Below are 26,668 nucleotides of genomic sequence, written 5' to 3'. Positions count from 1 at the left end.
CAGTAGAAATTGGTTTGGCATCAAAAGGATTTGTAAAACTCATTTTATGGCTAAAAAAGGGCAAAATCGGTATTAACCGGATTAATCTTAGAACACTAGGTTATGCTCAACCTAAAATTAAATAAAAATCTCCAAAAATACCAAAATATTATTTTATAACAGTGGGTAAAAAGTTTGGTATAAAAATTTGGGTTTTGATAGGCTATATGCAATTTACGCCATTTAATTAGTAAAGAAGCTCTTAATTACGCTATTGAGCATAACTTTTAATCTAGACCTCAAACTGACCTCAAATTTTGGGTGCAAGTTTATAAACCAATAGCTAAGGTGTCTACTCTTTTACATTTTCAAAAATCACATTTTAAGGTCAAATGGGCATAATGGTCAACATATAAGCGGTTAACGGAAACATGCATGTGAATAGGATATCTAATGAACCAAGTTGTATAATCTCAGAGAGTTATACTAACATGCAAATAGGTCCAAAAGAAGCTCTAAGGCAATCCTAAACTTGGCTTAAACGGGTCAGAACTGATAGTCAAAGAAGAAGTCAAACTTTGCGACTTTCGGTTCCAAACCGAGCCTAAACTGAAACTTGTCGAGTTGAACATGTTGAGACATGTTCTTACATCAATTACCAAGTTATTTTAATGATCAAACAGGTTGCATGTATCCTACATTACTAATTATGCATTAATTCGCAAATAACCTTTCTGTTGACTTTTTATAATAAGCTTTGACTCGACAATTAACATAGTTAGAGTGGGAATCTGGAAATACCCTTTTAAGGGTTTGTTACCCACATAATTACCTACTTAAAGGTATTTTTAATTCGTGATTTGACAGAGCACATTTTAATTAATCACGAAGTCAAACCTTAATTATGACGGTTTGACTTTTAGCTAATTAACTAAGCTAAAACGAATTTGGAAGGGTTAAGGACACTTACAAGAGTCCTAATTATGCTTAGGGGTCACAAGGAAGAGTGATTGTTGTCCAAAGAGCTCCAGAGAGTAAACTTGTGAAATTTGCAAATGAATGAACAATTGGTTCACAACTCTTGCTCCTTATATACAACATTTGATCTTACAAAATGGTGCCACCAAGGTCTATAACTGATATAAGATCATTACAGGTGCCCCCTATGCATGAAATACCATTGGGGCAGCCCCTGGTATGTAAAACAAGCATTTAAAGTCGGTTAACAGCCTTAACAGGCACCTGTCCATGCTTTTCTGATACCGGCACCCTGACGCAGCCCGCATAAGCCTGCAAGGGGGGCTTACGCGGGTCGCCTGACCTGTCTGAACCAGCCAAACAAGTGTTAAACTTTGCATTTTCGGTCCCTGGTCCTTTGTAACGTGGTTTTAAGCTTCTAAATTGCTATTTTAGCCCTCTAACTTGATTTTTAAGGGTATTGGGACTTTTACTAACTTGGTTAAGTCCTTGACTAACCTTGTAATCACTCATAAGGCCTTAGAATTCAATGTTGACGCTTTTAACCCCTCGTACACGAATTTGATCATAACTTTCTCATACGATAACGAAACTTTATGAAATTTTAACCACATATTCTAGTGAGTATATTTTATCGTTACAAGGCTTCGGGTCTGCCAAAAGGTCACTCAGAGGTATACTTTGCACATGTTGACACTTTTAGCCCCTGTAGTTTGTAATTCCTCACTTTCTTTCATATTTAGCTTTGTATGATCCATGATTTATTTGTTGGAAGGTATAAACATTATGTAGGGCTATTTTAGAATATATTTATCCATTGTTGACACTTTGGACCCTTATATTCACATAGTTTCCCCATTTGTCAACTTTAGTCCCTCCAAAGTATTCTTTCTCACGTTCAGAGCTTATGACACGTGTTTATACATTATTGGGCATAAATTTTCAAGGTGTTACAGGTGTGTTATGTTTTGGACTGATTGTGTGGTTTTGAATTCCTGAAAACTTATCTACTTATTATACTGTTATGTTCTAATATTATAATGACTATGACCTTTCTTTGCATATTATAATGTATAATGTTAAATAAATATTGAGACGTTTAATAGTCAATATTTATGTTTAAAACTTATGTGTATGAATAGGAGCAATAATTTATAATATATATTGTATAAACCCAAATAACAACTTTTTTATTTACAAACATTTGTAATCTTTAAGTAATTTTAATCTTATTATGTTATCTCATAATTTATATTGGATTATCAGTGGATGTGGTTGTTCTTTATTGGTTTTTACCGTTATCCCTGCCCACTAAGATTTAATAAGTATCCGTCATATGTTACAGTTTATAAAAAATATTTAATTTGCGCCTCTTTCTCCCATTAACTTATTTAAGTAATCTCATTCAATAGCTTTTTTATATACTTCAAACTAGGTTTTTACCCGGGATTGCTTCCCGTGCTCGGGAAAGTTATTTAGATTAATTACTATTTCTTGGAACAACCGGTGTTTCAACCACTGAAGCGGTAAGACCTGTGTGCAAACACGGGTCGATTCTAAGAAAATTATGCATAACATATATCGACATAATATATAGATATGTGTATAAATATTGTACCAAAACATGTTATTTATTATAGCTAAAAGACAACTATAAGTAAATATAAAAAATATTTAACATGCATAACATATATTAACAGAATATATAGATATGTGTATACCTTTGATCATTTAAACATACATTTGCCAATATTACAGTGCTAAAAATAAAAACAGTAGCTGAATATAACTATCCGTGGATACCCTATCAGTGGATTAAAACACTGAGCTTTAACAACAATCCTTATATAAACAATGATTCAAGAATCTTCCTGCTCCAAAAAAAAACAATATTTTAACCCATCAGTCATTTCAATCCCCTTCAACCTCCACAAAACACTATTTTAACCCAACAGTGGTTTTAAACCACCATTTTAACCAAACAGCGGTTTCAACCACAGTTTTCTCAACAGTACTTCCAAACATCTGTTTTCATCCATCTGTTAACCAAAATCAACAGATGTATCAACCACTGTTGTTTTCATCCATCTGTTTTCAAAGTATGTTGTTCAGAAAAATCATAACCAAGTATGAAGCGTAAATTCAAACTCATTTTATTTGGTTTTTTGTTCGGTTTATTGATCCACGCTTTATTTTATTCGTTTTGTTTGGTTTATTTGGATAACTGAAAAAATACCGTTTAACTTAATTATTTATTGAATAAAGATAATAATATTTTATTTTAAAAATCATATACAAATAACCCATAAACCTAACCATGAACATCCGATTTACATTCCACAAAGGATGCACATCCGTTTAACTTAATTATTTATTAATTTTTATCAATGTAATAGATTGCTTGGAATAATTAATTCAATAATTTGAAACAATTCTATTTTGCTTTTTTATGAAATGATTTTTTATTACAAAATAATAAAATGGAATATTATAATTTATTGAGGTTATGTTAATCCCTAGGTATGACATATTGTAATTCAAAATTTAAAAACCACTGATTTACTCTATTTTTTAATGTTCCTGATCTTTTACTCTTTCTTCTTTTGAAAGCATCTCCTTCTTTCATGTATGCAATGTCAAAGAATTCATGTTCATCTTCTACAGCTGGTAATTCATCTCAACGAAATTTACATAGTAAGTGAAATTATAACTTCTTAACTTATCATTTCCCAAATCAAAATCAGCTTTCAGATTGAAATTAGAATTCTACTGGGTTTTTTGTAGGTCCTCTTATGAGAACTCCTCTTTCAGATATCTCTAACAGATCTCCTCTTTCAGATATCACAAATGGTAATAGCTCTTGAATTTGACTATAAGTATGCTTTTTTCCATTTTATGTTTCTAAGTGGACTGAATCTTGTGTTTCGTACATATTATACTTTCTCTGTTATTTAGTTACTTCACCGAATGAAATGCGTAAGCTTCGAAAATTAATTCTTGATAATAAGAAATTAAAGAATGCATCATCATCATCAACGAATGTTCATAACATCTTTTCTGACAATGCAAATTTGGTCGAATGTTCAGATACTACGGATCAACATATGTACTCCATTGCGTGTCGAGCAGTTAGAAATGCTACTAGTTCTTTAATTTCAACTACACCAGGTTTGTATTTTGTTTCTTTATTATTTGTTTTGATAAATACATTACTAAACCACATACCGGTACTAACATGAATGTTTTAATATTGGATGTTCATATAACGGCATTGACATAGGTACACCTCTAGATAGCAACCGTCGATATTCCATTACTTCTAGCATTATTAGCAGTAACAATCAGCCGATATTGGGTAGTAACTCTACGCTTACACGGCTGTCTTCTGGTAAACGTAACCTCGAGCGCAAGAAGCGTGATAATACTCTTGTACCTATGCTCTCTTTGGATTCAGATCAAGACAATGTGTTCTTGTGCACTGATGAAGATCCTTATAAAGGGATATCTAAAGGTTTTAATCTATTTTATTGTTTTAGGACATTTGTTGTGTTCCAGCTGTAATATAACTCTCAATCATTTATGAACAGATTATTTGGACCAAGGTGACCAAGTGCTTACATGTCAGCTTTGTATGTGACAACCCGAATTCCCGAGGTTAGTATTATCCTATTCCACGACTATTTTGTTTGTACCTACACATTCTTGGAATCTTATAGAGCGTATTGTACTAGTGGGATTACGTTAACGCGTTAAACACTTGAAGGATGGCAATCCTTCGACTTTATATCTTTCGACCCTAGGATCAGGATCTTTCGACCGGATCCTTCGATGACATAAGATTCTTCGATCGGAGAGCTAACCTTTCGACTCTAGATCCTTCGATCCAAGACCCAATCTTTCGACTGGGATCTAATCCTTCGGCCCAGTCTTTCCAACGGGCTTGGCCCATTTCTGTCTGTTGTTATATGAACGTAAATACATGTGGGTCGATGGATTAACTTCTAAAAACCCTACTTGTGAATTCTTGAGCGGCGGCAGGAGAGACCCTTTTCCCTTTGATCGAAGCCCCCTTCCTTGGAGATCATCCTGTGTGTCTAAATCATTCGGTTAGTATAATCCTTTACATATTGTTCCTATGTGATACTCTCAATTACATGATCTTGTTTGATAGATAGTTCATGCATGGAACTAGGGTTTAACAAGTAGGTGATTGATTGACGATTTCTGTGATATTGGTGTGAATTAAGGCCTGATTTTATTGATAATACGATTGCCGATGATTAGATTATGATCCGAATTTGTTTATTGATATGTTGTTGATAACCTTGCCATGATATTGTGAACGAATTACTAGCAATGCGACATGTGAGCAGGAAATTGCTGAGAACACGTAAACGGCAAAGTTAGAATCAATGTTTGTCAATTGATGTAACTGATAATCGAACACACGATTCCACGAGTTCGTTGTTAACCAATCCTGTTGTTAATTGATTACATGCGGGCCGATTTTGTTGCATATGTGTTTAACTGTTAACCGATTTGAATGTGCATGAATTGTTGAATATCGTTGTTGAATTGTATGAACCGAATGATAGCAGTTAGATTGTATGATAGCAGTAGATCGCTTGATTAGGGTTCTTGGAACCGAAACATAACTGTTGTTGCCAAAAGATAGCTGATATGTCGAAAGACAACTGATTGATCGAAAGATAACTTGTGATCGAACGATAATTGGTGAATCGAAAGATGTGTGTGATCGAACGATAACTTGTGATCGAACGATAATTGGTGAATCGAAAGATGTGTGTGATCGAACGATAACTTGTGATCGAACGATAATTGGTGAATCGAAAGATGTGTGTGATCGAACGATAACTTGTGATCGAACGATAATTGGTGAATCGAAAGATATGTGTGATCGAACGATAACTTGTGATCGAACGATAATTGGTGAATCGAAAGATATGTGTGATCGAACGATAACTTGTGATCGAACGATAATTGGTGAATCAAAAGATATGTGTGAATCGAAACATAACTGTGTGTCGAAACATAACTGAGGTGTTGAATGAAAGTGGAACTGAAAGATATTGAAGTGTTAACATTGTATTCGTGTACACTAGTTGATGATTAAATGTGAAATGATACGTGTTGTGCTGAATTGCAAACTGACTGTTACGTGTAACTACAATAGGGCTTGGTAAATCACTGTTGTTCGACGAGTAAATAATTCTACCGAGCAAACCAAGGTGAGTTCACTACATTCGAGCATGCGTCCCAGTGGTTGGGGACAGTCAGTGGGTATTCCATGGGGGGAATGAGTCTTTGGGTAAAAACGAGTATATTGGTTAATATTCTCACCTATCATCATTTGTAAGTCCCTCATCGGGTATTAGTTAGTAGCGCTACTTAGGTTTGGCACCCTCACCCCGTGCCTGTAGAGGACGGAGGTGAACTAATGACCCAGTCTGGCCCAGTACTAGATAGGAGTACGTGGGAAGGGCAGTCATGTATTTCAGGAGCCGTCCGTGTTTGGAAATGAGATATTAACAATATTACTTGCAGTGGTTATTGAACGGTTTTACACACAACGGGTAATAAACATTTTCTAAAACTGTGAACTCGCCAGCTTTGTCTGATAACCATGTTACATGCTCGCAGGTCGTTAGGTATCTTGGAATTGGGAAACTTGCTATCTGGGAGTGCTGGAGTGGTCATGGATCGAGCCCTTTTGGATTAAATTACATGTGATACATTGATTTTAAGCGTTATTATGAAACGATTGCTAAACAACTTATTACATGCTTCCGCTACACAACTTTTGAGAATTAATAGTATGTTGACAACTTATGTTGGTAAAATTAATGTCATGATTTATTTAAATATTTAACATTGGTTCAATGTGATTGGTGGCTCGAACTCTGATGCGTAACACGCCTCGCGGGGTTTCCGCAGGTGGAATTTTGGGGGTGTTACAGTTGGTATCAGAGCCACTGGTTATAGTGAACTGAGTTTTAAAACGTTTCGTAAAACCAGACTATAACCGAACAACTTCGAACCTCGATCACGACACTCAGCTCCAGATTGCAAGGTTCGTTTCTCTCTCTCACTTTATACATTACTTGCTTAGCAGTCACACACTCTCAACATGTATGAACTGAAACAATTAGCACCATAGTGACTTGATAGCGTGACCCCACACATCGGCTCATGTGAGCCATAGACCTGTGACATCATCTGTTGTGTTGTTAGAACGGGGGGAAACTTTGAACGCGAGCTAAGAAGCACTGAGATAAGCATGCAAATTGCCTTATTATTAGGGGTGCACACTTAATAATAACGCGGGGTGCATGCAAGTCCCAGTGAGACTTATCGAGCGTGAGGAGGGTTCTGCCCTACTATGTGCGAACTTAGTGGTACGTAAATATCAGTATGATACTTGACTCTCATCTTGTTTCGACTTCCAAATCGGTTCATTCCCAACTATAAGAAAACATGAGTGAACGAGGACACGGACGTGACAACATCACCATGACTCAGGCTGAGTTGACCGACCTAATCAACACCCGCGTGGCTGAGGCTTTAGTAGCCTATCAAGCTGGTACGGAATGTACCAAGCATCCTTACCCCATATAGTGTACACGGCTTTTCACTTCTACGATGCGAGTCCTAGCGAGGCTTAACAAGTGAAAAAGGGGTTCCGCACTGTTATTTGACTAATGTGGCACACAACAGCCTATAGGAGGCATAGCAGTGAGTGACTCTTACATGAACACAAACTTTTTGAAACACGAACTCTTCACTTCCCACCGAACTTTTACGAATCTCGAGGCTAACAAACATTACCGGAACACCCATCAGAACGCCTAGCAAACTGTGTAGGATGTTAGGTGCTTGTACGAACGTCCCTGAGTTGGAGGTGGTACCGTCGAATGAATGGTTATTACCTTCCTCACTTATCTTCATTTGTTTGGACCCAACACACTAACGCCCTAAACCTCGAAGTGCGATCACTTTTGCAACACCCTTGAAACACACTGGGAATAATTCGAATCACTTGCTGGAATGGTGGACAAAAGGATGAGTGTGGTATCCTACCGACTTTAGTATTTGGACGACCCCGATTACCAGCAACGGACACCAGCGAACTGACTTCAATCTAAAACTTAACTCTGGTCAGCGACTCGTGGGAGTCAACTGTTACAAACCAATCTGAACTTTAGCAATGACAGCCGATTTTAGGGTGGGATGTGTAAATTCCAACGCAACGAGTAGCATCTTGGAACTTGGCACGAAGTGCGAAGAGTGGTACATTGTGGTGAAAGAACGTGGCGTCCGGCTCCAAACGCCAACATTGGAGCAACAGTATTCGTGACAACCAGGTACTTGTAATCATGGTTGTAAAACAAGGTTTCCAAGGCCGAGTACTCCCCGAGTAGTCGCTACAAGGTAGGCTGCCGAGGCGACTTTCTTCGACTCCGCCTAATTACTCGGAGTCGGTCAAATGCGGTCAACCTCGGCCAAAATTAAATCTAGTAGGTCAACTCAGGCCTAGTTTGACTTAAATAATAATAAAACATTATTTCTATGCCTATCATATTAAAGAATGGATATCATTTTCACGTATTTTGCTATAAATATTAGTAAATTTATGTTATTTGACATATATTTAATCTCCAAAAAGTAATTTCTTTATAATTTAACATGTCCGAGTACTCCCCGAGTACTCTCCGCCTAGACCGAGTACTCTCAACTCCCCAGTCGACCGACTAGGGAGCGCCTAGCGACATTTGCAACCATGCTTGTAATAGTAGCCTACTGTATGGGAATGAAGGTGCTTTCGGCATGTATTGGACGTTGATAATTCAAAACGACCACAACCACGAGAGCAATGGCAAAACGGGAGGAATCCGCGTGACTGTAACAATTGCACCGGCAGGGGTGCTCGCGGAAAGGAAGTTGGGATTGATGTGGGCAACGATAGGACAATAACAACGTGGTGGTTTGGTTGGGTAGTAAAACGCTTCTCCCTAATTCTGCTTAACCCTGATGATTCGCAAAACCAAACATGTTATGGAACTGGCTGATGGCAAGTCAACTGCGACCGTACATGTTAGTAGGACACAAACTCGACCTTACGGGAGACAGGCGTTCGACACCGGTCTCACTTTTACTATCCTCGGTGGTTACGATGCAGTAGTCAGTGATGGCTCATTAACTAGATAAATCGCTCAGACGCACTCTGTGGGAAGAAAATTTAGTGTCACCTTATGCATTGAAGTGCCGAGTAGTGAGAAGGTTAGCATCATGTCAGAAATGACAGCCTCGAAGGCGTCTATGAAAGGATGACCTCGCTGTAATAGCAACTAACCCTAATGATCAGGCTAATTGCGATGGGATTGAGGATCCATCAATTGTCGTGACCCATCTCAATGTGCAACTAGATGGACTATCAGACCTATTACCGCAACTATTAGTTGGAAACACAGTGATCTCACGTTAAAGGAAGCCCCGAACACTCGTACTCTTATCGCCTTGCACCAGGAGGGTTGCAATAACTGTATAAGCTACTTCGAGAACGGTTGGACAGTAGTTTTGGCAGACCTAGTTTCCGCTTGGGAAACCCCATTTATATTCGTGGAGATAAACCATCTCATACGCGCAATAATTATCGAGAACTCAACAGAGTGGCAACCAGGGACCGTATGCCCGACCATGTATTGGCAAGCTTATCGACGAGTTGCGAGAGTCAAGCTTCCATACGAGGATTGGCTAACGAATGAACTATCATTAGACGGAAGTCCAATAGAATAATGCTTTTTAACAGCACATCAAACACAATACGGCCAGCGCGACTTCGTGCACCATGACCATTGAGATAATCAACACACCAGCAGCTCAAGGACCACAAGAATCGACCGTCTTTATTGATGACGTTTTGAGTCATTCCCAGGGGGAAGGGACACTATGGACGACATCCGTAGCTTATCTCGGAGCTCCTGAGGGAAGAGTCATTACGTGTGAAGTCTGGTTGAATGTAACATCTAGACTTGAGGTATGTACTTGATCATGTAAACAACGAAGTGGGAATACGTGTGGATCGTGCTAGGATTCATTTTGTTAGGAACTGATTTGGCACCCAAGACCCCTTCGAGGGTACAACCATTTCTTGGTTTCAGTGCATGCTGTTGTAGATTCATCACATGACTTGCAAATATCGCGAAGCTTAACTTCCTTAAGCGCAGCAGAGTGTTGTGTTCGTGAGGGACAGAACAGGAGAACGTCTCTTCACCCTTCTAATTCCGACGCTTCAACGTACTCAGAATCGTCTTTGCCTGAGGATGCAAGTGATCTAATGGTATACCACGATTATTCGGACCAGAGTTTCAGTTACACGCCAATGCGACACGAGGACGTGACGGCTTACGTAATGGAGTTACAAAGAAGAACAGCACGACACACACAACCGGTGGTAGGAATCGTGGTCTCTGGATTCACATGGAGGCATTACTTGGGCGGTACCGAACGCGTTACTTAGACCGACCACAAGGGCCTCCCGTGTACCCTGGCTACGAAAGAAGCTTTATCAGTTGATGAGAACACTGAATGGAACACTTGGATGATTACGACCGTGAGACCTGAACGTGCATGACCTTGCAGTTCGCTATCCACCCTAACCCACCTGACCAGACTCACCTTGTTCGAAGTGAAGACCTGATGGAGGAGATTTCACAAGCTGGGTTCATGCAAGCCACGGAGAAGCAACTTTTGGCAAGGCGGACGATATTCGTTAGCTCATGGAACAAATGTGGATCCCACTATACAACAACTGTATGGAACTCATACTGAGCAAGGCACACCGACTCCGACGTTTCAGTAGTCTGGACTTGATAGCAGATGTTAGGGTTTTAAGCCTCGTATGAATAACCGGGCAGGAAGGCCCCATAGCCCTACACACGAACGATGTTGGACATGTGAGAAAATTAGAGTGGAACACCGGAAACCTACTTGTTGGGGCAGTAACCAGAAACACCCATGTGGAAACAAGAACAAACACCATGAAATTTGTCATTGGTTTACTTAAAACTCAGAACGGAACCGATATCACCTGGTGATCGTCAATTGTCTCGCGAAACCAACACACTCTCTTGCAATCAAGAAAACTAACGGGTCTTCACACGCTGTGGATGTTCTTCTGAGAGAGGCGGTCTAAGGCATGAGGTGCCAACTTTTGTTACTTCTGATATTGGAGCTATACCTGATTTATGACAGACAATACACGCTATCCTCGGCTTACGTCTAGGCATAGACATTTCATATCACCGTGGGGCAAACGATCAGAGTAAACGAACCATCCCTGCACACGAGGACATGCTGTGAGCATGTGTATGACTAACTTTAATAGAACTGGAAGGACGCTTATCTTTGGGTGAGTTCTACAGCAGCTGTTACCGTATAAGTATGCATATAACCTTGTTTGGGGCAACGCTTGGACATTAACACTAATCTCCTTGTCGAATTAAGGTGGGTGATAACTAATCGCAGAACCAGGATTTGAGTTCAAAACCCTTGAAGATTGTTAGATCGGAAATTGTTTGATGGCAACGCATAACTTCTAGGAAAAACTGATAAGCTTAAGAAACTCTGGAAGTTTGTTGTGGACGAGAGTGTCATAATCGAAAGTATCACCCTAGAAGGGTGCGATACGCTTTAGTAAACATGGTAATCGTAGTTTTCGACGCGTGGGGACATTCGAATTTTTGGAATAAAACGGTGACATGGCTCACAAACTCGGGCTAATTGATGGAGTGAGATAACTGTCGTAATGGTATGTATGCCAGGAATGTAGGACTGTGTTGTCCGACGAAAACCCTTATGATACCCTGGTCGAAATATGAAGTCATCGGAACAGTTGTAGTTATCAGGGAACCTATCGAAAACACGGACTAAGGAGTCAAGGTTCGCTAGCATAAGTTGTAGGACAATCGTGGGGATTTGTTAAACCTCAATACGTGGACTGGAGTTTACATTTGGAATGTAAGGACTTGCCGAAACATTAATATCCTCAATGGTTCAAGAGGGTGAACCAACCATGATTATCACTGGTGAATTTCGGGACGAAATTTCCTTCAAGTTGGGGATGATGTGACAACCCGAATTCCCGAGGTTAGTATTATCCTATTCCACGACTATTTTGTTTGTACCTACACATTCTTGGAATCTTATAGAGCGTATTGTACTAGTGGGATTACGTTAACGCGTTAAACACTTGAAGGATGGCAATCCTTCGACTTTATATCTTTCGACCCTAGGATCAGGATCTTTCGACCGGATCCTTCGATGACATAAGATTCTTCGATCGGAGAGCTAACCTTTCGACTCTAGATCCTTCGATCCAAGACCCAATCTTTCGACTGGGATCTAATCCTTCGGCCCAGTCTTTCCAACGGGCTTGGCCCATTTCTATCTGTTGTTATATGAACGTAAATACATGTGGGTCGATGGATTAACTTCTAAAAACCCTACTTGTGAATTCTTGAGCGGCGGCAGGAGAGACCCTTTTCCCTTTGATCGAAGCCCCCTTCCTTGGAGATCATCCTGTGTGTCTAAATCATTCGGTTAGTATAATCCTTTACATATTGTTCCTATGTGATACTCTCAATTACATGATCTTGTTTGATAGATAGTTCATGCATGGAACTAGGGTTTAACAAGTAGGTGATTGATTGACGATTTCTGTGATATTGGTGTGAATTAAGGCCTGATTTTATTGATAATACGATTGCCGATGATTAGATTATGATCCGAATTTTTTTATTGATATGTTGTTGATAACCTTGCCATGATATTGTGAACGAATTACTAGCAATGCGACATGTGAGCAGGAAATTGCTGAGAACACGTAAACGGCAAAGTTAGAATCAATGTTTGTCAATTGATGTAACTGATAATCGAACACACGATTCCACGAGTTCGTTGTTAACCAATCCTGTTGTTAATTGATTACATGCGGGCCGATTTTGTTGCATATGTGTTTAACTGTTAACCGATTTGAATGTGCATGAATTGTTGAATATCGTTGTTGAATTGTATGAACCGAATGATAGCAGTTAGATTGTATGATAGCAGTAGATCGCTTGATTAGGGTTCTTGGAACCGAAACATAACTGTTGTTGCCAAAAGATAGCTGATATGTCGAAAGACAACTGATTGATCGAAAGATAACTTGTGATCGAACGATAATTGGTGAATCGAAAGATGTGTGTGATCGAACGATAACTTGTGATCGAACGATAATTGGTGAATCGAAAGATGTGTGTGATCGAACGATAACTTGTGATCGAACGATAATTGGTGAATCGAAAGATGTGTGTGATCGAACGATAACTTGTGATCGAACGATAATTGGTGAATCGAAAGATATGTGTGATCGAACGATAACTTGTGATCGAACGATAATTGGTGAATCGAAAGATATGTGTGATCGAACGATAACTTGTGATCGAACGATAATTGGTGAATCAAAAGATATGTGTGAATCGAAACATAACTGTGTGTCGAAACATAACTGAGGTGTTGAATGAAAGTGGAACTGAAAGATATTGAAGTGTTAACATTGTATTCGTGTACACTAGTTGATGATTAAATGTGAAATGATACGTGTTGTGCTGAATTGCAAACTGACTGTTACGTGTAACTACAATAGGGCTTGGTAAATCACTGTTGTTCGACGAGTAAATAATTCTACCGAGCAAACCAAGGTGAGTTCACTACATTCGAGCATGCGTCCCAGTGGTTGGGGACAGTCAGTGGGTATTCCATGGGGGGAATGAGTCTTTGGGTAAAAACGAGTATATTGGTTAATATTCTCACCTATCATCATTTGTAAGTCCCTCATCGGGTATTAGTTAGTAGCGCTACTTAGGTTTGGCACCCTCACCCCGTGCCTGTAGAGGACGGAGGTGAACTAATGACCCAGTCTGGCCCAGTACTAGATAGGAGTACGTGGGAAGGGCAGTCATGTATTTCAGGAGCCGTCCGTGTTTGGAAATGAGATATTAACAATATTACTTGCAGTGGTTATTGAACGGTTTTACACACAACGGGTAATAAACATTTTCTAAAACTGTGAACTCGCCAGCTTTGTCTGATAACCATGTTACATGCTCGCAGGTCGTTAGGTATCTTGGAATTGGGAAACTTGCTATCTGGGAGTGCTGGAGTGGTCATGGATCGAGCCCTTTTGGATTAAATTACATGTGATACATTGATTTTAAGCGTTATTATGAAACGATTGCTAAACAACTTATTACATGCTTCCGCTACACAACTTTTGAGAATTAATAGTATGTTGACAACTTATGTTGGTAAAATTAATGTCATGATTTATTTAAATATTTAACATTGGTTCAATGTGATTGGTGGCTCGAACTCTGATGCGTAACACGCCTCGCGGGGTTTCCGCAGGTGGAATTTTGGGGGTGTTTCATTGTAGTACAAAATTATGGACATCAAAAGGTGGAAAAGGTCGTATAACTATAAATAAGCTATGTTATAGTATGTGTTGTGGGTATGGTAAAGTTCAGCTACCGCCTTTACAGGATGCACATCCGTCTTATCAAATTTTGTTTTCTTCCTCAAATGCAAAAAGCAAGTTCTTCCTGAAGAACATAAGACGATACAAGTCTATGTTCTCTTTTACATCTATGGGTGGAAAGCTTGATTCTACTATCAACAAGGGCAATGCTCCATTTATATATTATATCAGTGGCCAAAACTATCATTGCATGGGGAGTCTCAAACCTCCAGTTGGAAATGAAGCTAAGTTTTGTCAGCTATACATACATGATACCGAAAATGAAATAACAAACAGACATGCATTATTCAGGTACGAGTGATTTCTAAGTTCCATTTTTATTCTATTATAGAACAACTAGAAATTTAACCATTTGTAGTTCACTATCAGTTGTTAAGTACAATCACTTAATCCTTAATCACTGATTCTCTATCCACTGATTACTACAACAGCAGTTGTTAACCATTAGTAGTTCACTATCAGTTGTTAAGTAACATTAGTGTTTTAATCACTAGCAGTGCTTACAAGTTTTTCATCAGTTGTTTCAGTTAACAGTAGTTTCACTTAATAATAGTTTGCTTTATTCATTTTAAATTCGTGATTACAATTAAAGCCAACATAAATGCACACTTGCATTATGTTAAACATACAATACGGACACAAAACGTCATACCAAGAAAGATAGAAGGATATCCAACTTGGTAGACTTGACGGAACTTACAGACTCGATAACAAAAGACTGTAACGTACAACGAGTTTTCAAATTTCTTCGTGATGAAAACTCAAGGAGTAAGTGGTGCACTTCGGAATTTATCTGATAACCCCCTTTAGTGTAGCTCTTCGATTTTCCTTGAAATTCCAAAGCTCGCTAATTACATATCTGCCACTGGGGTTATATTTATTCATATGCACCAATCAGCTTATCTTTTAGCAATTGATTGTTCTGATCAATCACTTCCTTATGTGCACTGCACTATCTTCTAGGAGGTTGTCAAGTATTTTCGTCAATGTTTTCATAGTTGGTGTTTTGCATATCTTTACATCCGCAGCCATTCTGTACAATAAAAACATCCATAGTAAGACGGCTGATACAGTACTTTCATAATGCATATACGTATATGTATATATATATATATATATATATATATATATATATGATGAACCCAAAATGAGGAACCCAAAACACAGTTGGTCTCATATGAAGAAAACACATTCAAATGACCAATACGAGGAACCCAAAACATATAGTCTTTAATCAAATTTATATGAGAAACAAAACAGCAACCATACCCAGATTTTAACATGAACAGCAGAGACTTAAGAAACCCAGATTTCAACATTAACAGCAGATACTTAAGAAACCTGACCCTGTTTTAATCGATTGTATATTTTAAACATTTCAAACAAACTATAACACAAAAACAATATTAGATTAACACCCAAAACCAAAAACCCAGTATTAATAAACAGAGAAAACCAAAAACATCACAAACAAACCTTCATAATAAGCAAAACCCAAACCTCTGTTTTGATACTCGAGCCAAAAACCCACAATAATCAAACAATATTTTCACACAAAACCTGTTACATTCTAGCATATAAAAAACACATACAGATAAGAAATGTAAAAACATTTGTGGTGAAAATGAGATATCATTAAAAATCAAGTTACATATGGTTACACAAGCATCTAACAAGAACAAAGGGTAAACCATAGTGTCGATCATGTTTTAGGTATGTGATTTTACCTTGGATTGTTATAACAACAAATGGTCGGTGAGGAGATTCAATGAAGATGAAGATGAAGATGATGAAGATGAAGATGAAGATGATGATCGGTGTTGGGAGAAGAGATTTTCAGATATTTTTGAGAAGTGTGATCGGTGTTAGTGAATTAGGGATTATATGTGTCACACCCCTAATTTCCACGTGTCACCGGTGGGCCCGGTGGGGGAGTAACGTGACGTAGTTGATATCATCATAGTCAAACAACATAAATTATAATGCACAGCAGAAGCAATAAGATAGATTTATTTCAACCAAACATGTTGTAATATCCAAGTATCACATAGTAGCTGAAATAGATCCACAGGCGGATCAATAAAAAGGAAAAATTGTTCAACAGATGAATGGCATCCCAAGCTTGCGAGACTCTAACGATGCTAAGGAGTAACCAGCCTATTACGTGTAGAACCTGCACTTAATCTTTTTGGGGAAAATACGTCAGTTTACACTGGTAAATACAATTTAACTGACTCATTTTGAAAATATAAAAAAAATTGATTTAAATGCACGTGGCACAAAACTTTTTATAACTTGGGGATAATTAATCAAGTTTAATCTTGTAAAAGAATTACATGTTCCTTATGCGTTCAGTCGCCCGGTTCGTGCCGGGTTTAAGGTTAATTGACACACCACATAGTATAAAAACCGCGGCGGGAAACCAACGGTTATACCTTAATAAATATGGACACATTGTCGGGTGTACGCCTACACCCGCGTGTCAAGGTCGTGGCCATTTCGTAAAATGATGCCAAGGATATCCGGGACATGGTCATTAAGCTCCCAAAGGCGTAAAACTAACAAAACCAGTTTTCAAACGAGTCATATTGATAATACCCAACTACTAATGAGTTGGGGTCAATTGCCCGACCAAGCGGTATTTTATATACCGTACCCCAAGCCCGTATAAGGGAAAATAAGTTAAAAGTATTTACCTGAGCAAGTATAAAACCACAATAAGCAAATGCAAGTGTCTTTTACTGGTCTCCTATTCTGGAACGAAGGTTTATAATAACCTATTAGAATCCTAACGGGTCTTTAATTTAGCCTAAGCTTAGATCGGTTAGTTTCAAAGGATAAATACGGTTTAATCGCGTGAAAGGCGAAAACCGGAAATGGAACGTGATTCAGACCCAACAAGTTTGGAGACTTGTATATTATGGGTAAACTAAATACATTCCGGATTTTGAGACAAAGATGATACGGTTTGACCCGTTTCGGCTAATATGTGTAAACTAGTTACATAAGCCGATCCGAACGCGAAAATGCGTAACGGTTAACCATAAAATTCATATACAAGTTTCCTGAGATTATATGCACTAAATATGTTGTGATTATCAGTAAGATATGTCCTATTATGCCCCGAATGATTTTAAACTCAAATTACGCCTTATAAGGGCATTTTGGTCATTTAAAAGGGTATAAAAGAGTTAAACTAACATTCTGAGTTATATATCTAAATAAATCAGTAAATATACTTAGTTAACTTTGTTATAACAGTATAGTACCAAATATATGTGAATTTTATTAATTATAACCATCTTATGCACCAAAAGGGCATTTTGGTAATTTCACATAAGCTTAAAAGGCCAAACTGGAAATCTGAGTTTCAATCTTTAGTTTACTGCTATAATATAAAATTTTACTAAATATATCAGTAGGTATTGACCCTTGTACATATAAAATAGTTTTGACATAGACTATGTCGTAAAAATGCCTATAAAGGCGATTTGGAGCCATTTCCGGGTTTTAAAGGAAAAGCTGATATTTTAATAATTCCAGAAGGCTCAAAATAATACATTTATCATAATAAATCAGTAGAAAAAGGTTTGAGGTCAAAAGGATTTGTAAAACTCATTTTATAGCCGAAAAGGGTTTAACCGGCAATTACCGAAATAAGTTTAGAACTCTAAGTTATATTCAGCCTAAAAATAAATAAAAATCTTTAAAATTCCCAAAATATTATTATATATCAGTGGGTATAAAGTTTTGATAAAAATTTGGGTTTAGTTAGGCTATATGCTAATTACGCTAATTATTTACTAAGAAAGCTTCTAATTACGCTAATGAGCATAATTCTTAATCTAGACCTCAAACTGATGTCAAATTTTAGGTACAAGTTTATAATTCAGTAACTAAGATGTCTACCCTTTTATATTTTTAAAAATCACATTTTATGGATATTTGGGCATAATAGTCAACATATGGCATTTAACGGAAACTTGCATAATAATTAGACAACTAGTGAACCAAGCCGTATAATCACAGGGGGTTATACCAACATGTTACTAGGTCCAAAAGAAGCTCTAAGGCATTCCTAATCTTGGCTAAAACGGGTCAGAACTGAAAGTCAAAGCGAAAGTCAAACTATGCGACTTTCGGTTCCAAACCGGGTTTAAACAGAAAATTGTCGAGTTGAACATGTTGGAACATGTTCTTACATTAGTTACCATGTTATATTAATGATCAAACAGGTTGCATGTATCCTACATTGCTAATTATGCGTTAATTTGGTTTTAAGCATTCTGTTGACTTTTTAAAGTGTACTTTGACTCGACAATTAACATGGTTAGAGTGGGAATCTGATAATACCCTTTTAATGGTTTGTTACCCACATAATTACCTTCTTAAAGGTATATTTAATTCGAGATATTACTGAGTAATTATAGACTAATCTCGAAGTCAAACCTTAATTACGATAGTTTGACTTTTAGCTAATTAACTAAGCTAAAAGGGATTAAAAAGGATTAAGGACACTTACAAAGGTCCTAATTAGGGTTAGAGACTTAATGAGAACTTGTTGCTGTCCAGAAAAGCTCCAGAGAAGTCTTGAGCCAAAGTTCCAAATGAGCAAGTGCATATGGTTATAACACAAGTCCTTATATAGTGAACCATAAGGTCCAAGATCATGCCAAGTGACTCTATAAGTGTTATGAGATGATCCCAGGTGCCCCTATGTGGCTAAATACTTCCTAGCAAGTCCCTGGTTTCGAAAACCATCCTCTTAAGTCGGTGCAACAGGCTGAACAGGCAGCTGTCCATTTTCTGCTGCCAGCGACAGTCTTACAAACCGTAAGCTTAAGGCCTTGTGGTCCGTAAGCTCCTCTTGCGGACCGTATGCTAAAACAGTTACGGTCCGTAACCGACCTTTGCTAAAAACGCCCAGGTACCCATCTTACGGACCGTAAGACTAGAGCCTTGCGGTCCGTAACCGGCGGCCAGAAAACAAAAATTTTTGCAACTTCAAGCCTTGACCATGCAACTTTGTGGATTCCGAATATCATGCTAATATTTTCAGTTGTGGGACCAGTTTGCTCAGCCATTGCATGCCTAGCATGCTCTTATATGTTTCCTACTTCAATTTGGATTCTTGTGGGATTCAAAGTGACGGAAATTACAAGAGAGTCATGAATCATAGTTGAACAAGTTATATTAACAACTCCCCACTCTTAATAGATTTAGGATCGAAAAATCAGAATTTCTTGTAGTAACATTATTAATAGTCCAACTTCCATATAAAAGATGGAATTTTATTTATTTAGAAACAACCGGTTAATATATGAGATGTTTACCAAAAATTTAAGGATCTTGGGATTTATAAATTTGGGTCGCTCAGAGGTGTTTTAATAACATGTCGCCCTTGGGTCGTTCAGAGGTATTTTTAATAACATGACGCCCTCTTAAAATCCTACCATACATCTTTATATCTGATCCGAGTTCCTGACACGTGTCTTTATTTTATTGGACATGAATTTTCGAGGTGTTACATCCTCACCCCCTTAAAAGAAATCTCGACCTCGAGATTTATTGAAACAATTGAGGGTATTTTTCTTTCATTGTGGACTCTAACTCCCACGTATAATCGGGACCTCTACGTCCATCCCATTTGACCTTGACAATGGGCACATACTTCCTTCGAAGCTTCTTTACCTGTCGATCCTCAATCGACACAGGTCTTTCCACGAATTTAAGCTCTCATCTATATGCACATCTGTGTGTGGTATGACTAGTGATTCATCAGCTAGACATTTCTTCAGATTGCAGATGAGGAACACATTGTGAATACCACTGAGCTCTTCAGGTAAGTTTAACTTATAAGCCACTGACCCCACACATTCGATGATCTCGAATGGTCCTATATACCTCGGGCTTAACTTACCTTTCTTACCAAATCGCATCACCCCCTTCCAGGGTGATACTTTGAGTAGAACTTTGTCGCCAACCTCAAACTTGAGGGGTTTTCGTCTTTTATCCGCATAGCTCTTCTGCCTGTCTCGGGCAGCCTTCAAGCGGTCTCGAATTTGGACAATTTTGTCCGTTGTCTCAAAGACTAAATCAGGACCTGACAATTGAGTATTTCCTACTTCTGCCCAACAGATGGGCGTTCTGCACTTTCTACCATATAGTGCCTCAAAAGGCGCAGCCTGAATACTAGTATGGTAGCTATTGTTGTAGGAGAATTCGACCAGAGGTAGGTGCCTATCCCAGCTACCTCCTAGGTCAATCACACATGCACGCAACATGTCTTCCAAAGTCTGGATGGTACGCTCACTCTGCCCATCCGTCTGAGGATGGTAAGCTGTACTAAAGTTTAATTGCGTACCCAGAGATTGTTGGAAACTCTTCAAAAAATGCGACGTGTATCTAGTATCCCGATCAGAGATAATAGACACTGGTACCCCATGCAGAGATACGATTTTATCGACGTATAGCTGGGCCAACATGTCCGAACTGTATGTCTCCTTAATGGGTAGGAAATGTGCTGACTTAGTCAGTCTATCAACTATTACCCAAATAGTGTCATTTCCCTTCTGAGTTTTAGGCAACTTGGTGATGAAGTCCATCGTTACCATTTCCCATTTCCACTTGGGGATTTCAGGCTGTTGTAGCAAACCTGACGGCTTCTGATGCTCAGCCTTGACTTGAGCACATGTCAGACATTTGGCTACATGGGCAGCTATAGACTTCTTCAAGCCTATCCACCAATAATTTGCCTTCACATCCTGGTACATCTTATCAGCCCCAGGATGAACGGAATATCTGGAACTGTGGGCTTCCTGAAGGATAACGTCACGAAGACCTCCATAAACAGGAACCCATATCCTTCCGTTTAATCTCAGAATTCCGTCTTTGCCATAGGATAGTTGTTCTTCAGTCACTCCTAGCTTTTCATTAGGATAATTAGCTTCGGACACAGCTTCCTTTTGTGCAGCTAACAACCTTTCATTCAGACTATTCTTGATTTCAATGCTCTTGGCATTGATTCTGATTGGCTTCACTCTTTCTTTTCTGCTCAGGGCATCTGCGACTACATTGGCCTTGCCTGGATGGTATCTTATTTCACAATCATAATCGTTCAGAGTTTCCATCCAGCGTCGCTGCCTCATGTTCAAATCTTTCTGATTGAACAGGTGTTGAAGGCTTTTGTGATCAGAATAGATCACACATTTAGTCCCATACAGGTAATGCCTCCAAAGCTTAAGTGCAAATACAACGGCACCCAACTCCAAGTCATGGGTGGTGTAATTCTTCTCGTGCACCTTTAGCTGTCGTGAAGCATAGGCAATTACTTTGCCTTTCTGCATTAACACACAACCCATGCCTGTGTGTGATGCATCACAATAAACTACAAACTCCTCAATTCCATCTGGCAATGTCAACACAGGGGCATTGCTCAACTTCTGTTTCAAAATATCGAATGACGCTTGCTGCTTAGGCCCCAATTGAACTTGCAATTCTTGCGAGTGAGAAGAGTCAGGGGTGCTGCAATTCTTGAGAAATTTTCTATAAAGCGTCTGTAGTATCCTGCTAGTCCTAGGAAACTACGAATCTCCGTAGGCGTCTTTGGTTCCTGCCAATTCATGACAGCTTCAACTTTAGCGGGATCCACTTGGATACCACGCTCACTCATAACGTGTCCAACAAATTGGACTTCTCGAAGCCAAAACTCGCACTTAGAAAATTTTGCATAGAGCTTTTCTTGATGTAGCAACTTTAGAATACATCGAAGATGCTTCTCATGGTCAGCTTGGCTCTTCGAGTAGATGAGAATGTCGTCAATAAATACGATGACAAATTTATCTAGATATGGCTTGCAAACGCGATTCATGAGATCCATGAATGCGGCAGGTGCGTTAGTGAGCCCAAAAGGCATCACTAGGAACTCGTAATGACCATAACGAGTCCTAAACGCAGTTTTATGCACATCTTCATCCTTGACCTTCAATTGATGATAGCCTGACCTGAGATCTATCTTGGAAAAGTAGCTCGCTCCTTGAAGCTGATCGAACAGATCGTCGATCCTGGGTAGGGATACCTATTCTTTATAGTGACCTTGTTAAGCTCATGGTAATCGATGCATAAACGCATCGAACCATCTTTCTTTTTGACGAATAAGATTGGCGCTCCCCATGGAGATGAGCTAGGTCTAATAAAACCTTTGGCTAGCAGATCATCTAGCTGTGTTCTTAATTCCTTCATTTCTGTTGGCGCCAGCCTATATGGTGCTCTTGCAACAGGCGCAGCTCCTGGAATGATTTCGATTCTAAATTCCACTTGCCTATCTGGTGGCAAACCAGGTAGTTCTTCTGGGAAAACTTCAGAGTAGACAGAGATGACCGGAATATCTTCGATCTTGGGTCCTTCCTTACTTATGGTCACCTGTGCCATATAAATGACACAACCCTTCTTCAGACATCTGGACGCCTTTAGCATAGACATTTGCTCAGGCAATCCATGCTGAGTATCTCCCTGAATGGTAAGTGGTTCACCAAACGGGGTCTTGATCACCACTTGCTTTTTGTTGCACACGATCTAGGCTTGGTTATGCGATAACCAATCCATACCCAGTACTATATCGAAACCGGCTAGCTTAAAGGGTAATAAGGACAGAGGAAAAGAGTGGTTCCTAATGGATATGACACATCCATCTAATATAGTCTAAGCTGTTTCCATTGTTCCATCAGCTAATTCTACCTCATAATTCGCACTTAAGGCTTTAACAGGTAATTTTAACAATTCACAAAACTTATTATCCACAAAGGATTTATCTGCTCCTGAATCAAATAACACTCTTGCGAAAACATCATTAATGAGGAACGTACCGGTTATGACATTATCGTTCTGGATGGCCTCCTGAACATTCATCTGGAAGACCCTGGCGTTGGTCTTCTTTCCATCTTAAGTCTTCTTCACCAGCTTTGGGCAGTTAGTCTTGATGTGCCCTTTTTCATTGCAACTATAACAAGTTGCATCCTTCAGCTTTTTGCACTCAAGAGTCCTGTGCTTAGTGGACTTGCAAATCCCACACGCCTTAGGCTGGGATTTCTGTTCATACCTGCACCTCCCGAAATGGTGCTTCTTGCAAACTTTGCACTTGGGCCTATCGCCCGACTGTTGATCATTTTTCTTGGTTTCCGACCCCTTCTTGTGGTCACGGTTCCCCCTATGTTTCTTGCCTGACTGACGTGAACTATCATCCTCACGTTTTCTCTTTTCAGAGTCCGCATTTCTTAATGATCTCTGTCTCACTGCATCCAGAGTGAGAGACAGAGATATGTCTGCTGTAGATCTAAAATGTGGTAGGCCGAGAGGCTTTCACGCTAGCCTTGATTTCTGGGGCCAGACCCCCAATGAAACGCGCGATCCTTTTGGGTTCCGGGGTTACCAGGTATGGAACCAATCTGGACAAGGTGTTGAAACTGGTAAGGTATGCCTGGCAGTCCAGGTTCTTCATAACTAGCGATAGGAAATCAGACTCTATCTTTTCAACCTCATGCTGAGGGCAGTAGTTATCCTTGATAAGAGCAACAAATTGCTCCCATGACATATTGTACAAGGCAACCTTTCCAGAGGCTTGGATCAACGCCCTCCACCATGCTAGGGCTTCCCCTTTAAATGACTGGGATGCAAACTTAACCATATCCCTCTCAGCGCAACCACTAATATCCACAACTGTCTCTATTTCATCTAGCCAAGTCATGCAATCCACTGCCCCTTTCTCCCCAGTAAAATCCCAGGGTTTACAAGACACAAAGTATTTATACGTGCAACCCTTAGCACGTGGGCATCATCAACCACAATCTTCTTGGGATTAACACTGTTTTCATTTGAAGAAAGTCGGTCATCTTCCTTCTTAGGTTTGGGTGGGGTAGGTGGTGGTTTGCTGTGAGCCTCAGAATGAGTCTTTGGCTTAGCATGTGGTGTAGAGAGGGTTCTACTATGGGTCCCACTGTACTCACTGTACTGCCATTCTAAGGCCTTTGTAACCGCATCATCCACAATCGCTTTCAGCTCCGCACCAGTCAATTGTATTTTAGCATTATCGCGGTTTTCCTCCGGATGACTGTTGACTTCATCCGACCCAGCCATGTAGCTTTAATTGCTACATATAAAATAATGGGCAAGGTTTTTATTAAGAGGTTTTTATAGTATTTTTATTATTTTATTAACCAAGGTTTTAAATTGCCATTTTAGGTTAATTTGTTAAAATTTTAGGATCTTTATTATTACCCTAAATATTTTAATAATAGCACATAAGGCTTAGTCACAAGGACAATTTAATTTAATAATAAACCAGGATTTCACAATATCCAGGTGTTTAGGTTTGAACCATAGTTCATTGCCATATATTAACAGGGAGTCATAAGCTACCACTGTTCTTAGTTCCGGAGGACATTTAGTTATTGCCGATAGGCGCTTCGCCTCAAAGAAGAGGTTAAATAATTAAGGGAATTTTAAAATTAATCCCTTTTTAAAGGATGGCCTGTGCGACTTTACTGATTCACAGTTTGGCAAAAATGTTAACATACTAACAGATGTTAACAATAATTGGAATCTATTATGTGGATCTACCATCTTGGCCCTGTCTGCAACAACATATAGGCTAGGTTTTACTTTTTAGATTCCTTTAATAATTAACGCAGAATAGTCCTAATTTGAGATGTTAATACGGATCTTGATCTAATTATAGGACTACCATCTTGGCCTTGTTTTATTGTGACAAATGGCTAGGTCTCGGTCCCTTTTTAGATTTTACCATTTAATATAATGGCAGATCTTTTATTATTCTCATTTATTTTATGTTTTATGCATATAATTAACAATAATAAATAAAATGAAAATTTAAACTAGAACATCTCATCAATTGTCTTAACAAATACATCATTTGCCCAAACGGGACTTCTACGAAAACGACATGCCCACGCAGGGGCGAAAAGCAAATAAAACAAACCCACGCAGGGGCCAACTAAAAGACATGCCCACGCAGGGGCAGAATACAAAATGACAAGCCCACGCAGGGGCTGAGTACTGAAGCAAAAAGTCCACGCAGGGACTTGATTACATCTAAAATAAATAAACAACACAAGGTCTTCAATGTCCCCTTCTCTTGGACTTCCCTTTGATCAAATCTGATAATCCTTTGAAGAAGCCACGAGTGTTACTGCGCTCAGTTCGGATCTCCCGTTCACAACGGTCCAATCTTTCAAGGACCTCTTGTTGGCGTTCAGGCGGGATCAGCTGTGGCTGCGGCGGCTGATACAGAGGTTGTGGAGGTGGCGGACGCTGATACCCATAAGTTGGGTAACCAGTGGTCCAAAGACCACCATAAGGTCCCTCTGGGTGACTAGCATTGTAGTCCCATGCCTCCTGGTACGGGTCTACAACAGCATAGTTGTAGTGGGTATGCGCCGGCAGCTCAAAGGGGTTGTACGCCGCTGGTCCGGCGTAGGCAGGGATTGGGTTATCAAAACCCACTGGTGGCGCCATAGGCGCAGAGTTGACCTCAGGAATGGGGTTTGATGGACCTCCCATCTGTGGTTTCTTCTTCCTCCTGGAGTGGAGGATAGTGGCTGCCACTGGAGGGCTGAGGAGTACTGATACGGACTCCTCCTCGCACGGACATCCATGCGTTTGACCTTCTCTGCCTCGGTGGCTCCGGAGGTGGCTGCTGCTCTACTGGCGGTGGTGGTGGCGGCGTGACTGCCCTGAATCGAGAATCCTCGGAGGGATCCTGTTGCTGTTGCTGTTGCTGCTGCTGGTACGACGACGGGTGCTCGGATGGTGTGAAATACCAGTCCCATTGTTTGAATCTCTCCTGATAACTGTCGGGACCACGATAAGGTGATCCGTGAAAGGATGATCCGTCGGAGATTTCGATCGGGTGGTTTGGTGTTCCGGACGCTGGCTCCATGGGGTCCGTGTCTTCATCCATATCATCATCGTGGTTTCCTGAGAAATGATCCTCAGGTCCTAGTGGGTTGAATCCCACGGGTTCTGGAAAGATGTTAGCCGGGTTGAACCGGCTCTGGAAGACTGGGGTTGGGTCGCCATACAAATGATGGGAATTCGATC

The 26,668-nt window shown here is 39.5% G+C and overlaps 1 protein-coding gene across 1 annotated transcript; it reads right to left on the bottom strand.

Moving 5' to 3' along the window:
* Positions 1 to 15,886: 15,886 nt before the first annotated feature.
* LOC118480261 (uncharacterized protein P8B7.26-like) lies at positions 15,887 to 26,507 on the bottom strand. Its single transcript, XM_035975012.1, has 4 exons — positions 26,242 to 26,507; positions 24,361 to 24,689; positions 16,055 to 16,124; positions 15,887 to 15,941 (listed from the first exon to the last, which is right to left on the bottom strand). Exons 1-4 carry the CDS (start codon positions 26,505 to 26,507, stop codon positions 15,887 to 15,889), a joined length of 720 nt encoding a protein of 239 aa, XP_035830905.1.
* Between the last annotated feature and the right edge of the window lie 161 nt (positions 26,508 to 26,668).

This window comes from Helianthus annuus, chromosome 7 (genome assembly GCF_002127325.2).
Source record: "Helianthus annuus cultivar XRQ/B chromosome 7, HanXRQr2.0-SUNRISE, whole genome shotgun sequence".
In the NCBI taxonomy this organism is placed as follows: Eukaryota; Viridiplantae; Streptophyta; class Magnoliopsida; order Asterales; family Asteraceae; genus Helianthus; species Helianthus annuus.
The sequence above is the reverse complement of the archived record's forward strand: the minus strand, read 5'-3'. Positions and strand labels throughout refer to the sequence as shown.